Raw genomic sequence first — 17101 nt, forward strand, 5'->3', positions numbered from 1 at the left:
TTCTCAATGGTTGAGGTGGAGACAAATTCGTCTTATATAGGGGCGATGTTACTCACCTTTCCTGACAAATCAAACTTATTGATTCTAAACATTTAGAATTCAAATGGACACAACTCTCACCCAGGTTTCATTACCTCTTTGGGCTTGCTTATAGAGAAATACAAGACTCTCTTTCAGGTGCCCTGTCTAAGTTCCACTGCGTATATCTTAATTGTGGTCTTAGGTGATTTTAACATCCACCCTTGTCAAAAGGATTGTCAGATGTTTCAGGAAGATGACTTCTTTAATTTTCCACTTTTAGCACACCGCCCGAGGGGATCAGGCAAATTAATTCAATCTTTGAATTTGATCATACCTAGCATTCAGGTGGATTCCACCTATGTTGGCAGGAGTTGTGAATCAATTGTGGGTTATATTTTGATCTCCTTCCCTCTTATAAAATCTTTAGTGGATTACCAGACTTTGTGGTCTGGTTGGAGCAACCTCAACTCCTAGTGGTATTGCTAAAGTCTCAATGTCAGAGACCATTTATGCCAGCTCCTCCTACTGAACTCCTTGTTTCTGTGGACCAGGTTAGGTGTTTGAAGTGGACAAAAGCGATCCAGGAGGGGTTCTGCGGAAACATGTTTTGGCAGGTGAGCAATGAGTTAGAAGCTGCCTTAATCCCGATTCAGCTCCCAGAGTTGTTCTAAATGCTTGATCAACAATTTGAAATAGTGACAGGTTTGCCCTCGCTGTCAATATCGGATATCCCATTACTCCTAGGTGTGAGTGATGGTTTGAGGAGCCCTGTTCCAAAGCTTACCATGACCTAATGAAGGCCATAAAATGTTCTCCTAGCGACAGAGTAGAGGTGAAACGCTTGCAAGCATCCTATATAAAGGTCACTCAAGAGAGAAAAGTGTCTTAAGGATGACATTTGGGATCAGCTATTGAAAGCTAGTGTCCTTAATAATAGTGCCACTTTCTAGAGAGTTTTGAACCACCCTTTGCTAGCAGCTGAGGATGCCCCAACTTTGACCTCAGTAATTGGTGGAGTTAAGAGTTACAATCATTTTTCTCATATATATTCCTTTGAGGATGGGATTGAAGATTGAGGTGACCCCAGTCTCTCTTTTTCCATTGATGAAGTTGCAAGTGCAATTGGGCAACTAGCTGATGATAAAGCTTCGGGCCCTGACGGAGTCCCTGCAGATCTCTTCAGGAGAGATGTAGTCATTTGGGCCCCTTTGCTGACCAAGGTTCTAAACGCTGTTGTGTCCTTGGGTGCCCCTTGTTCAGGTCTCATTCCATCATTGCACCAAATATTTAAAAATGTGACAGGACTGACCCAAGATGTTACAGGCTCATCTCCTTGACTAATACAACTGTTAAGGTGCTGGGCCAGGTGACTGTTGGGTCTTTACATGGTACGGATTTTAAGGGTACCATGATTACAGAATGGTGGTCAAGAAATATAGTGGTCAGTGGAATCTGGTGGGTGACAGTTGGACTAGGAGGTGGCTGTTGCTGCATGTAATTTACGGTTCTGCTGTATTATGTTATTAATGTTAAATAAATATTTACCTGAAACCATCTCTTTATATTGGTGACAAGTGGTTCCAGATGCACAGCAGGACAGAGGTGGTGCCATGCGTTATTCTGGCATTCGCTTGACCGGAGCAGTCATGAGGTGATCTCTTACAGCAATTTTTTCTCAAAGAAGCAGCTACTGTGTATGTGGGGTCCTCTCTCTACCTTGGGATCCTACCACTGGAAAAGGAGAAGTTTATTTCAAGGTATTGTGCATTTTTAGTGAGATTTCTGAGCGCGATGTTTCACACGTGCACAAACACGGGCCTAATTAGTCGTCTTCCGGTGTGAGCAACGTTACTTGTAGAAGTGAGCCACATTAGGTGCAGCCATCCTGGATTGGGCCGCATGTGTAGACAGGAGCAGCGGTACGTGCAGTCATTCTGGATTGGGCCGCAAGTGTATTGCACCTCACGTTATTTGAACACCATTTTGGATTGGGGCTCTGCTAAATAATCGTGCATGCATTATGGAAGTACAGAGCGTTGATCGGCAATGCGCACACCGCACAGCAAAGCAATCTCAGCTATTTATTGGCCATGTTCTGTGTAGTTCTGTTTATCAGTGACTCTTCTACATTACCTGCTTACCAACTGTTTCTCAAATTATTTAGGTGTTGCTCTCACCATTTCCACACAGACAATCTGGTGATTCACACACCTTTGCGAATATCAGTAGCAATACATATCCTACTTATGTTGTGTGCATCATAACAGCTGGATTGAGTTTCCTAGTGGCCTTGGTGCATTTGTGGTGTCCTGCATTCAGAATACTTCAGCTTTTTCAGGGCAGGTGTAGTCTTCTGCTCTGGACATGCAACAGTCAATTGTACCACCTTCTTTTTCTCCCAACCCAGTAATTCCTGAGCCTTATCGGGAGCAATGGAAAGAAGGGTTTGAAGCACATTAAGAGGCATTAGAAAACGAATCATTCATTCACACATAAGAAAAAAACTGCCTTCATTAAATATTGTTTAGGTCCAGATGGTCAGAAGATTTTGAAACATGTTCCCAGAGAAGCTGTTCTTGTGGATTATGCGAATGATAATGGTGTTCGAGGTGTAGAAGAGTATGCGTCCGCTATAAAATCTTTAGACACGAGGTTCAAAGCCAGTAAAAATGTCATAATGAAAAGCCATACATTTTAGTGAAGAGTACAAATGGCGGGAGAAACTGCAACAAGTTTTATAGGAGATTTGAGAATTTTAGCAGTCTCCCGAGAGCAAAAATAATTAAAGGAAGAAATGATCAGAGACCAGTTAGTGGCGAAAACAAACAGCAAGAAAGTACAAAAGGCACCATTGTCGACACCTAATTTGACATTACAGAAAGCCATACAGACTGCAACTAGAATTGAAAGTACAACTTTATACATTCCAAGTAGCAGTCTCAGAGTGGGTTAGGTATTAAAAGTAAATATAAGAAAGGGAAGAAAAAAAAAAAAAAAAAAAAAAAGGATGAAATGAAGAAAACGTCTCCCAAAATGGACAAACCGTAAAAGAAACAACTGTATAAACAATCAGAATGTTACAAATGCGGAAGCATGTCTCACTTAGGAAATGCTAGAATATGTCCAGCCAAAGAGTATACCTGTGCCAATTGCATGGGAAAAGGGCATATTGCCTGAATGTGCAGATCAACACTCACTTTCCACTCCAGCACAGTTCACAGGGTTGAACCAAGTAATTTGAGTGAGAATGATCACTCCACGAGTGATGAAAGTGAGATTTTAACTAACAAAGAGGCAGTTTTAGAGGAAAATATTATAAATCAGGAGCTCAGTGGAGTATCGTTAAATTTACTAGAGACCCTCATGTACATTAAGAAAAATTGGGATAGATGTAAAAGTGATGGCAGATTCAGGTTTTCCAGTCACTTTATTAAGTAAAAGGAAGTGGGGAGAAAATGTTGGTGAATGTGGAATTCAGTTAAAGAAATCAGTAATTTTCCCTGTTGGTTACGGTGGTAAACCCATCGAGGTGGTGGGTGAGTTTGAGGTGGAATTGGATTTCAAAAGCAACAAAACTCAAGGTGGAGTTTCTGTGGATAAAGACGATTCTGTTGTATTAGGGTAGCATAATCAAAATAATTTGGAGCATAGTACTGGATCCTAATAATGCAGATCAAGTGATCCTAAGAAAGGAATGTGTTCACATTTCAGGTATAAAGAAGATCCAGTGGAAGGAGGATTACCCAGGAGTTTTCCAAAAAAAACAAGCTTTGTTCAAGGGTTTCATGCATAAAATAAGAATAATGGAGGGTGCTCAACCTGCAGTACATAAAGTCCAGAGAGTACGTTTATCTCTACGTCCAGAACTCAAAGAACTGCACAAATTGTGTAGTCAGGGTGTCATCAAATCCATTTAGAGTTCAGATTAGGTAGCTCCTATCGTTTTAGCTCAGAAGTCTAATGGTTCCAGTCGCATGTGTGTGGACCTCACACTTGAATGAACAGTTTTTGGTGGATTGTCACCTCCTCCCAAATATCTCAGAGATTTTTCTACCATGGGGGTGATAACATGTTCAGTTTGCTTGACATGGCTTCACATATGATCAGATTAATCTGCACCCTGAATCATGTCATATTACAGCCTTTATAACCCCTGAATGTTTGTATCAATTCAAACTCATGCCTTTTGGGTTAGCATCAGCTTTGCCTGTATTTCAAAGAGTGGTGAAGGTGTGTTTAAGGAGATGAAAGGTGTCAGTGCATTTCAAGACGATGTTTTAGTCTTTGGTAAAGACGAAGTGCAGCATGACGAAAGGTTACATCAAGTACTGTCCATTCTTAAAAGCAGGGGAGTGAAGTTAAGGGGGGGGTTGAAATTCTGCACCCCCTGCTATTGATTATTTGGGTTATCAGTTGTCAAACAAGGGGGTCAGGCCAAAAGCTAGTCTAGTCAAGGATATAGAAGATTTAATTGCTCCAGAAAAAAATAGACCAGCTACACTCTTTAATGGGGTTAATTGAATTTTATACAAGGTTTGTCCCCAATTGTGCCGGAAAAACATATAACATGAGGAAGCATTTGAAAAAGAATTTTAGGTTTGAATTGTGTACACTGTGTGATCAGGAATTTAATATTGTTAAAAGTGAAGTAAGATCTGCCATTCCTTTGAAACCTTTAGATACACAAGACTAAACCATAATCATGATTGATGCTAGTCAGAAAGGTTTGGGAGCAGTCTTCATTCAAAGTAGCGGGGACAGAGATGAAGTTGTGCATTTGCAGCAAGAAGTCTAAGAGGTGCTGAGTCATCTTATTCAGTGATAGAAAGGGAGGCATTAGCATGCTGGTGTGGCATTGCTCACTTCAAACCTGATCTATGGGGAACTCATTTCACGTACGGGTTGATTACAAACCACTGGTGCAACTGTTTACCACCACTTGGATTGCCAAGAGGCAGTATAGGCTTCATGAGTGCAATTATCGAGTTGAATATGTTCTTGGAGCCAAGAATGTGTTAGATCAATGTCTGTCCTGCATGCCAATCTGTGATCAAGATGAGGAGGAAGGAGAGGTATGGGATGGTGAAGAGGATGTGGTGTGCACAGTTGAGTCACTCAGAGGGTGCCATGTCACACAAGGAATGGATGGCAGCAAGTGATGTTGACAAGGAAATGTGTGAGGTGAAGGAAGACATTCTACAGGGGTGATCTAAGTGGAAATCAGAAGATAAATCTTGAAACGGATTTAAGCATGTTTTTGAGTAATTATTCATTGTGAATGGAATATTATTACGTTTAGATCTTTTAGTGGTGCCTGAAGGGATAAGGAACAAGCTGTTAACTTTGGCTCATGAGGGGCATATAGGAATATGTGCCATGAAATGGAGGATACGTGAAAACTTTTGGTGGCCTGGGTTAGACAAGAACTTAGAAAATTATGTGAGGGACTGCATGAATTGTGCGATAAGTGACATGTCTCAAGTAACTATTCCCAGTTCATGTAAGTGTCCCGAAGAGTTATAATGATTATTTCTAGCCGCTGGCCTGGAGTGAAATTTGTGAAAGTACTCAATAGAAGGTGATAGCATTTTTTGGATCTGCTTTTGCAAAAGAGGGGATTACTTATGAAATACTGACTGACAATGGGTGCCAATTTACTTCTGGGCAATTTATAGATTTTTTAAAGTTTTTAGGTGTTAACACACAAGAACAGCCTTATATAATCTTAGGAGCAACGTTCTTGTTGTGAGATTCAATCAAGTAATTAATGAGAACATACAACGGGTTAAAATCAATGGGTTGTATTGTATGGTAGAATTAAGGAAACTGTTATGGGCCGGGCGCACCACCCCTAATGTGGACACTAAAATATCACCTTTTATGTTATTAAAAGGAAGGGAACCAACTTCAAAGGGAATATGGTCATGGATGTGTGAATTTCCAATATACAAGCACAAGGTGGTGGAAGTAGGGAAATAAAAGGTTACATGCACAGGCTAAATATGTGAACAAGAGTGATAAAAGATATAAAGTAACTTTAAGAGATTATGTGAGAATTAAGATCTCCAAAATTGTGCCTTAAGGAGATTCCATGTTTTCCACTCTGTGGCGGGGTTACATGAAGGGACCGGAGACTTGTTCTGGGTAAGTAGGGTTTTATTTTTATGAAAGCTTTTTTATAACGGGACAGGAGTCTTTCTCTTGCAAATTCTGCCGGATCCGTGTTCACGGTATCCCTCCAACAGGGTACGGTTTCAGTTGCCTTGTTCTTCTTGCTTTTACTCCGCTCATCTTGGTCCTGGGTTGTTCTCACCACAGGCATGCAGGAAAGGAACATAGAGAAGAGGCTATCAGGACACTGCTTTTCGGTCCAAATGCCTGAGAGGAACCGGGGAAGTGCCAGGGTCACCGCTGCACACGTGCTCTATCACAAGGGGTTGATACAAGGGCGTGAGAGGAAACGGTCATGAGGAAAGGGTGAGGGGGGTACAGGAAAACCGGGTAAAGGAAGGATTATTTACACTATGAACAAAGGTCAGACGGTAGTGGTACTATGGAGGGGAATCTACCCGCCTCCCAACCCAGCCTGCGAACTGCTGACGTACCTGCTTAAGCCACACTCCTCCCTCGGGAGTGTGGCAGGGCGCTTTGCGGGGACGGTGGCCTCTTGGCTCAGCTACTCCTTCAGACAGTCCTCGTCTTCCTGCTTCGCTCAGGTAACGACTCCTTCTCGTTCTCCAACTTCCAAACTCCATATGCCTCCAGGATGTTGTCACAAGCTGACCTTTGCTCTTCCTCACTTTTGGCTAATCCCAAGGTTCTTGCATCAGACGGGCGCGTGGTTCATCGTCCATATATGCCCAGTTAAAGGAGCCGTCTCCCGTGTCCTCTTCTGGCAATGAGAAGAGGGGATATTTGTCCGTGCACCAGTCGTTCTGGGGTAATTGAAAAGAGGAGGGGAAAGGCAGAGTCAACAACCCACCAGTCACTTGAGGGGGGCACCTCTTCCTCACGCCCGGTCTCCCTTTTACACACTCCTAAGAATGTGATAGAGATTAAAGAAAGTGTGGTGAAGCTGGAGGATGGTAAGTGGTGGAATAAAGACAAATGAGCAATAGATCATTCATTGATCAGTCGGGATTCTCTGTGAGTCAGGAAGGAGATTTGAGAAGGCGGTGATAATGAATGATGACAAAGGTGACAAATTATATTCCGTTGTCAATGGAATCTAAAGAGGGCAACAACGGGGAAGATAAAAGACGCAAATGGTCAGAAAGAGTAAGGAAAGTGCCAAATAGAGTATGTGATTAAGGTCTTGATTAATTAAAACCAGATAAACTGAAATTACATCCATATTGTAGAATTATCGATATATTTTTGTCACCATCTGATTTTGGTTGCCTAATACATTGCGTATAAGTTGCATATAAATTCATGTCATGAGTTGTTCTATCTTATTTTACATTTTTGCTCTTGCAGGTTTGTTATATTAGAAATCTTATGCTTGGTTCATGTTATACAGAGACAAAGTGTGTTGGGTTTTTGTTCATGTTAGAAGGAGAAAGATGTGTTGGGTCTTAACATGGTATGGAATGTAAGGGTACCATTGTTACGTTCTAGAATGATAATCAAGGAATGGCGTGCTCAGTGGAATCAGGTGGATGACACTTGGACTGGGAGGTGGCTGTTGCTGCATGTAATTTAAGGTACTACAGTATTGTGATAATAATCTTAAACATTTACCTGAAACCACCTCTTTATAGTGATCTTGGAAAGGCTGCGCTTGTGGGCAAAGGAGAAAAACATACTATCCGATTTGCAGTACAGATTCAGGCCTTGCTTAAGCACGATCAGTCCAAGCCTGAACTTGCCTTTATTCATTCAGAAGTACATCGTGGCTCAAAAGGGCACTCCCTTTCTGAGCTTTACATCCGCATTTGACTGGTTGAATCACTCCAAGATGTGTTTAATGTTGTTGTCCCTAGAAGTGGACCCAGTTTTGCTTTCCTTTCTGGGGGACATCCACAGTGACATGGCTGCGTCTGATGTTTGGGGTGGACAGCTCTTGCACCAAGTCATTCTCTATAACTCTTGGTGTCTGGCAGGGGTGGTTCCAGGTCCCTTTTTTTTTTACCATCTATATCAAACGGTTAGAGGAGGCACTGTTGGAAAAACAATGTGATGCACCCTGCATAGACATCCATCCATTACCAGTTCTGCTAAACGCAGATGATGCCGCCCTTATGTCAAGGACGGCTTTAGGATACCAATCACTTCACCCTTCACTGAATTTATGGTTAATTTAAATCGGTCCATGAACACAAAATCCTTTGTAATGGTCATTGGTTCTAAACCTAACAAGCAGAAAGCCCATTTTTATAATAAATCCCAGATTAGGCAAACACACACTTTTATTAATTTGGGCATGCTGCTCGATGACAGAAATACATAGGGTCCACTCCTCGCTTAAAAAATAAAAGACTTGTGTTAGCACGCTCCTGGGGTCAGCTTTGGATTTCACCGGTAGGCTGGTTAGGAAACCTATAAAGGCCCTCCTTCACATCTACAATGTCATATGTGTGTCCGCTACTTGCTACAGCAGTGATAATTGGGGCCTCAAACATATTTCAGACACCATTAGATTAAGACCATTCTTACGGGGGATTCAATTTGGTATAAGAGTGAGCCAACCTAAAATAGATTGATCATAATGGACTGTCTTACTCTGGACAATGTTAGAACAATTTCCTGAGACCAGTTACATTAAGTCCGAATTCACTATACTGGGTCGTCCGAACTTGTTTTCATGTCTTAACAGGATAACTAAGGCTGAATATATTTGGATAAAAACTTTTTAACTCGCACTATGGATGTAATGGAAGGCAATCAATTGTTGAAACCTGCTGCCTTTGCTCATTGCTTGGCAAAAACTGTGTTTCCACTGAGCCATATTTGACATGGGTGACTAATGTGCATCATCGTCAGCTAGAGTAGGTTCAGACTGAAACTTTTTTGTGCAATTAATTAGCTTACATAAGGGTTGGGGCCCCCATGGTTCTCAGGGATCCTGAGAGTGTGACAAAATCTCAGCCCAGACTGCTGTCCATGTTATCCTATTCTGCCCACTTTTTACTTTCCCAAGTAAAATATTTTTAATACCGATTTTAAAGGTTTTAAAATTTAAACAAGTGAGGCCTATGCTGTATCTTTCAATGCTCGAAGATGTTCATATCTGTGTAAATGTAGGGTACTTTTCAAGTAGTACATTTTAAACTTCAGGAGGTCTGGCTTAAACCATCCAGGAGGTCTCCCAGTCAATGTAGTTTGTACTGCTAGAATGCCAGAGAATTATATCCCCTGATAACTATTTGCACTTCAGGTCGGCAATACTCATCTGCCATCTGGCCCTCCGGTTGTGTGCGAACTTAAGTTGCATTTTGGATATTTGCTTTATCACATCTGTAGACCTTAAGGTCTCATTGTTGCTTACCTTTCTGTACAATATTTTGAATATTGTCGTATTACATTGAATGTTAGATTTGATTTTATGTATCTTTTATCGTCATCCTTTTAACAGAATAAAGAAGTTACGAACACCCCACATCTTTTAAGGATGGTGACCAATTGCCTCATGGAAGGAGACGGGCTCCCTAATATACAGCTGAAACCGGCATGGTCCCGGGTCTGTTTTAAGATTACCTCCAGAGCCTCCTTAATTTAATATATCATTACATTTTCCAATGAAAACCTCTTTTGAAACTCCTCCTCCAAGAGAAAAAATCTTCATCAATTAACAAGATCAACACCCAGCTCATCCTCTCCGAAGACACCTCCAGCATCCAAACTAAATAAGTTGAGTGCATGTCAGAAGTCACCCATTGGATGAAGACCAACTGCTTGAAGATCAACTCAGACAAGACGGAGTGATGGAGGTGGTACTCTTCGGGCACGACATGACACTCTAGTTCTCAGTTTCGTGGCTCTCGGAATTAGGACCCACACCCCCTCTGTCGAGTCAACCTAGAAATCAAGGGATCGAGAACTAAACCTCAATGTCCAACCAGGTCAACTTGATGATCATCTACTTTCACACCCTCAAACTCCTAAGGAAATTTTAAGATAGCTTCTGATAAACACCTGTCAAAAAATTACCCAAACCATTATCGCCAGCAAGCAGGACTATGGTAATGCACTTTACATCGGAATCTCTGCACAACACACCAAATCATCCAGAATGCACCAGCAAGACTCACACTCACCCTCACCCTCCCAACCCGCACTATCACACCCTGCCAATTCATAGGCTACCAACTCGCAAACATGCCCTTTCCAAACTACTCAGACACACATACAAAGCAATGTACAACCAAGGACCCACCTACCTGAACAGCCACATCAGCTTCAACATACCCAACAGACAGCTTCCCTCTGCAAGCATATTTTATGTCCATTTCCCTCTTGTCCGAGGAGCTATATATGGCGGCTGCACTTTCTTGTACCTTGCTTTTAAAACTTGGAATGACATCCCCTTGCACATTAGAGCAGCCAGCACAGTCCTAAAATTAAAATCAATCGCTTTCAACAGGCTGAGCCAGGGCAGCTCCACCTTCTCAATGCATCAGGATAAACTTCCAAGTGCCATGCACAAACTACAAATACACATAACAGCAATGCTCTAGTTTCATTTTTCTGAATGGTTGTGGATTCCTGATGTATTTTTTCATTTTTGCCCCACTTGTGGGATTCATTGGTTATCAGTGTTGACACAGTTTTAAAGTCCTCAATGCTTGGGACAGGCAGAGTGTTTTTTTGTGCTCATCACAAAGCCCTCTTTAACCCAGCCTATCTTCCAGAGCTACTCATCCCTCTTTCTGTGCTTTTCTTTAAGTCCCTCTGTCTCACATGGTCTCTCTTTCCAGAGTCTGTGCTGATATCACATATTTTACAGAACCTCTCCTTCATTCCCCATCTCACAAATGTTCCTTTTCCTAGATACTATGGGTCTCATTTATAAACCGTTTGCACCACTAGAGCATCCCTTTTTATGACTAAAGTGGCGCAGGCCTCTCAATCATACACACAAGGCTACGCAAAGCCACCCTGTGTGGCCTCAAATATATATAGGAAGGCAAGTCAGCACAAAGTGCTGCGTTGCATTACTCTACATCAAGGTGGCATTCCATTAGCGTTGCTGTGGGTTTTTGTTGTGAAGAAAGCGACATCCACACCATAACGATTGTAGTATAAGATGATTCATAGCGGCACACAACCTGAAGTCAGTCCACTCCAAGAAACCAGGAACAACTGACTTTCTTAGAGTGCTTTTGTTGTGATTCTATCTAGGACCCTAATTCGATATTCCCGATGTATGCCCTTATATGGTTATAACAAATAATATCCTTATAAAAGGCATAAGAATCATATCTATATTTAGTAATAGCCCATGCAGTCCAAATAAGGCAAGGCTACTCCCATAGACTCCTAGAAAGTACAACGCGTTCTTTAAACAAACCAAGCCTCCAGCAGCCCGGGAAATCCCCCTGCTTTTGTTTTGATTTGCACAAGAACTCCTGGAGTCCAGAAAGAACTGTTAGTTCTTAGTGACGTCTTATGTCCAACCTTACGTCAAACCCGGCACCTTCCAGTCGTCTACTGGTCAAACCTTGACCCAAGTGGCCCTCATGCACAAACTTGAACAAACGAAACCTCAACCCTGAAAGGTGGTACAAACTGATCACCCCTCATGATTATGTCTTGCCCACTTACAGACAATTCCTTCAACACCTTACGAAATGGCCTAGCTGACAGAGAAATGGTACTCTCCCTCAAAACTCCTCTTTGAATCATAGTAATCACCTCCATCAATACCAAATCAGACCTCATCTCTTCCACCCATTTCAACAGAGTGAAAGCGCTGAAGCCTCTTTGTACAGCATCTTGTACAAATGCTAAAGCTCTTTCAGTATCCAGACTTTTCACAGCTGAACCAGCTACTACTTCTCAATCCAAAGACATTCTTGAAAGGCAGTCAGCCTATACATTGTTCCATCCATGTACAAATTCCACCGTAAACAAATATTCCTACAACCCAGCTGCCAATCAGGTCAGTCTTGCTGATCCTTTACCAGCACCACCCGCACATAAAGTTGAAATCAATGGCTGGTGATCAGTCTTAATACGAACCGCACTCACCTCAGATATACTCTAAAGTATTCCTCCCCAGGCTGCCGCTAGAGCATGTCATTCTCAATTACCGAATAATTCCTCTCTGCTGGAGTCAAGGTGCGTGACACGAATGCCACTGTTTTTCCCTTCTTATCATGTCTCTGGGATAATACCACACCAATACCAGTTGCGCTGGAATCATCTGAGAGAATTGACTTTAGTTTAATGTCATACGTCGCAAAACTCCCTGCTTCACATATCTCTTTCTTGATACACTCGTCGCCCAAAAGTGACATCCACACCATAACAACTGCAGTACAAGATGATTTATTGCAGCACACAACCTGGCATCGATCCACTCCAAGAAGCCGAGAGCAACTGACTTTCTTAGAGTGCTCTCAGCTTTACACTCTAGAAGACCTAACAAGTTACTTCACAACAGTTTTCCTATGCAACACCCATGGGTTTCGACACATTCCCAGATTTACAAGGATGTGTAAACCTGGGAATGTGTCAAAACTGTGCGCCTCCCCAGGGGCGGCGTAGCTTTATTTCTCCTCGATGTTTTTCCTCTTTCCATGTGTGGGAGAAAGATGCCTCCACTTATTGTTTTCGTGCAGTAAGGTGCCCCTTCCTGCACAAAAACAATCCTGCCAACAAGGCAGACATCTCTGCACCATGGTGCAAGGGTGCCTGCGCTGGCCCTAGGGACCAATTTGTGCACTGGCAAAAAGCACAGGAATGAGCAGTATTTCATTAATGCGGCACATTCCTGTCCGCATGAAGAGACTTTCAGCGCTGCCCTACGTCAAAAAGTAGTCAATGAGGCACCAATTTCCCAGAAGCCACACTTCCATAACGCCCCTCGCATTCACAGATGTCACACAGCCTCTTACATTACAACCTCCTACATACCTACCCAACTTTTTACAACAGGAAAGATTTAAAAACAAAAAATTAAAATCGAGAGATTGTGTGTCCCCCATTGACTTCTATTGAAGTGGAGGCAATTTTAGGTGCGAGGCAGCCAAAAAAAATTGTTTTTCTCCTCAAAAATCGGGATTCTCTCGCCTTAATCGTCGTGTCTATTGGCATGTATGCTCTTACCATTAATCCTCTAAACTAGATTACGCGCTTCAGAAGCAGCGTGCACATAGATCTCTGCAGCACCCACATAAACCATGTAATCAAATTTAGTTATGTAATGGAGACGTGCTGCACACACGCTGCACGAAATTATTAATTGCTTGGGCTACTGTAAAATGTGGCAAGTTTGTGAACAATACACATTGCGAAATCGGCGTTACTACTCCAATGTACGTGTTGCCTACTTCAAATGGGGAAGAACTTGCTAAAATAAGAAACCTTCAACTGTAGACTTTATGCCACAGACTATCCTTCATAAACGAGTGGGCTCTCAAATTGCTCTCAGACTGCTGAGAATAGTTCACTCACACTGATTTGTATTCTTGTGCATTCTGGTATTTGAACTTTTGCCATCATACCCTCCGGACCACAAGTAATCAGAACGCAAAAGACGCATTAGACTAGAGCCATCTCACTGACTTTCAGGACACTTTTTTTCCCGAGTCCTTGGCATCAGTTATGTCAGTTTAACATAGTGTGCCCATTGACTACAAATCCCAGAATGCACCAGAAGTATCAAAGTGCGAGGAGGAGTTTTGGAACTCCAGTGTGGCACCAGGGTCCATTATGTACAACACACACTGGAAAACAATTATACTTTTTGGTCCACACCTCTCATTCGGATGGCATTCATTTCGCGAACTCCCAGACATGTAGTTGAAAGGAAACACACCCTTCTGACAGGCATTCCTATTTGGACAGGTCTGCCCTAAAAGTGCGCACAATTATGAAGTTTATCATAATCTTTTACCCGGCCCTACTTGTACCTATTGTGGTAACAGTGGTGCTGACGAAGAAGAGCGACGAGGCCAGGTCCCACTGCACACCGCTCGTGACGTTGCGCAGCACCGACACCCCCATGGTGCGGGCCTCCAGCACCCGCGCCAGGAACGGCTCCAGCTCGGCCTCGGTGACGCAGACGTGCTCGCTGAGGAAGGCTCTGCGAGCGGCGCTCAGGGCGCTCCGCACGTCGTCCTCGCGAGGCTGCTCCAGCAGCGAGAAGACCCACGCCCCGGCCATCAGGAACGAGCAGTAGGCGACCAGCATCAAGCAATAGAGCAGGCTAGGGTTGGGGGCCATAGCTCTGTCGGGAACGCACTCCTCTGCACACCTGGCTAATACCGCAAAGACTGCCCCGCCCCTCTCAGGGCGCCATCTTTTCAAAGCGGAGTAAAAGGTCCGAGCCTAGTACTGTAACAAACATTGGAGGCTTATAAATCAACGCTTGACTATTTAACGTGCACGTACACCAGGTCCATAAATGACTTAAGGCTCGCATGTAAACACTGGAGCAATTTAAGCACCATTAATTCAAATCGGACCGAGGCCAATTAAAGTGTCCTTACTCCTGAGGCCAGTATTTTGAGTGTAGCGTAGTTACACTGTGTTTAATGTGTTACATCAAAATCCGTTCTTTATTGAAATACTGAAGTAAGTGTTATTTAAAAAATATGTTTTTATGATTATATGACTGTCCTTGCATTCTTTTCGAAAACCTCAGCGATAACATTCATTCAGACTCCTGGGGTAGCGGCTAGTTGAGTGGGAACGCATGTGGATCAATGGTTTAGCGTCCTGGGAGCAAGGCAAGATTCCTAATTGACCGTAGATCTGATATAGAAACCCTTTAAATCCACAACCTGAGAAACCCTGCATGCTTACTCCTAGTAATTGCATTACTCCAGGGCACAAGTTCTAAAAAAAAGTGGGGTGACTAGCCTAGATAGGCAGTATGTAAGTGACAAAATGGTGCGCGACATCACGGTGCCTGACATCACGGCACATGACATTACATGTGGCATCCCAGGAATTGACATCACAGGAAATGGCATCACAAGCCACGACTTTAATATGTCGTTTTGATGTAAAGCACTCTGACACTCTGCTTTGGGATGAGTAGCACTATACAAGAAAAAACAGTGGTACTTAAATTATTTCAGTGCCTCCTAAGGGGTAGTAGTAAGCACGTGGAGAAGCATGTTCATTCTTCTTTCTCCAACTTCCTTGAGACTAACAACATCTTGCATTGCACCCAGTCCGGCTTCCGTGCTAATATGAGCACAGAGATGGCGCTGTTGGAAGTTACAGAGGCAATTAAGGAGGTCCTGGATCAGGGGGGCAAGGCGATGTTGGTGATGCTGGATTTATCGGCGGCCTTTGACACCGTCCCCCACTGCGGTCTCCTTTCAAGACTCAGTGAGATTGGTCTGCGGGGGGCGGTGTTCAGCTGGTTTGAGTCCTTTGTAGCAGGCCGCCGTCAAACGATCTGGGCTCCTCCGTTCTCAGCAGTGGTGCCGCCATTGGAGGTAGGGGTCCCTCAGGGCTCAATTTTTAGCCCTACCCTATTTAACATCTATATGGCCCCCTTGGCGGCACTGGCGGAGTCGTATGGTGCCCAGATCGTTTCGTATGCTGATGACACCCAGCTCCTCTTCACCTGCGAGAAGGGTTCCGACTTCAATGGTGAGAGTATCTGAAGTTGCCTTGGGGCTGTGTTTGAATGGTTCCAGCTTAACAGCCTCAAATGCAACTCTGATAAATCCGAGGTGCTCTTTTTTGGCTGCCCGTCTGACCCTAGGTGGCACTCTTGGTGGCCTTCGGCCATGTTCCCTCCTTCAGCTGCTTCATCCACGGCCAAGAATCTTGGAGTGAAGATCGACAATGGCCTCACCCTGAAGCCCCAGATTCTCGGCCTGGCTGGAAAATGCTTCGGTCTTCTCAAAATGATCAGGAAATTTCTCCCTCTGCTCTCACAGGCTCACAGAAAAATTACGGTATAGGCTCTCGCTTGGATTATGCGAACGTGCTTTATCTCGGACTTCCGGAGTATCTTCTTTCACGCTTGCAAATAGTCCAAAATTCGGCCGCGTGAGCCATTTTTGGCCTTCATCGGAGAGCCAGGGCCTCAGATCTTTTGAAAGCCCTCCACTGGCTTCCGATTCGGAAACAAATCGCTTTCAAGGCACTCACGCTTGCTTTCAAAGCCCTTCATGACACCGGCGCTAAATACATCAGGAATCGGCTGGCTTTTTACCAGCCATCCAGATTGCTTAGGTCAGCTTCGCTGGCCTTGGCGTCTGTTCCTGTTATTAGGCGAGCACACATTGGTGGCCGTTCTTTCAGACGCCTGGCGCCACAATTGTGGAACGCCTTGCCAGTGTCTCTGAGAAGGAACGCCAACCTGTTAGCCTTCAGGAAAGATCTTAAGTCCTGGTTGTTTGTTCAGTAGTGCCTGTCATTTGCCACCTGCCTCTCTTCCGCTTGGGGTTTGAAGCGCCGGAACACTCCTTGGAGTAGCTGAGCGCTATATAAAACTCACCCTAGCATAACATAACAATAAATTACATTCAGTATTATGTAAATACTGGGAGAGACCAATAAATCTAACATTCTTACAGTGCATGTATATGTAGTAAACAGAGCCTGAACAAAGTGAAAAGCTGCCTCTCTTAAGTATGTGGGAAGTGCTAACCTTTGTTTCCCCTCTGCTGCATTTCCTTCTAGGTGTGAAGCTCTTGACTGCTCCCGCCAGGAGACTCGAACAAAAGCAGGCCTGATGACCCCGCTTTTGTTATGGAACCAACAGGAGTCTGAAATAAGAAAGCCCCATCCCCGCCTGCACATTGTTGCTTGTTGCAGATGGAAAGCAGACAATGTGCAGGCGCTGCTGAAAGTGTCCCGATGTTTGGAAATAACACAGGGACCAGTTTAGCACATTATTTAGTGGGGCAAACTTCTTGGCAGGGTGGACGGCGTTCACCCTGTGAAA

The 17101-nt window shown here is 43.6% G+C and overlaps 1 protein-coding gene across 1 annotated transcript in view; it reads right to left on the bottom strand.

Annotated features, from left to right (window-relative positions):
* The window catches only part of LOC144782816 (potassium channel subfamily K member 1-like), a 116162-nt gene extending 101661 nt beyond the window's left edge, over positions 1-14501 (bottom strand). Inside the window, exon 1 of the mRNA XM_078662096.1 lies at positions 14100-14501. Coding sequence (XP_078518222.1) covers positions 14100-14412 — 313 coding nt within the window. The 5' untranslated portion in view covers positions 14413-14501. The remainder of the gene's footprint in view (positions 1-14099) is intronic.
* Positions 14502-17101: the final 2600 nt, after the last annotated feature.

This window comes from Lissotriton helveticus, chromosome 9 (assembly GCF_964261635.1).
Source record: "Lissotriton helveticus chromosome 9, aLisHel1.1, whole genome shotgun sequence".
In the NCBI taxonomy this organism is placed as follows: domain Eukaryota; kingdom Metazoa; phylum Chordata; class Amphibia; order Caudata; family Salamandridae; genus Lissotriton; species Lissotriton helveticus.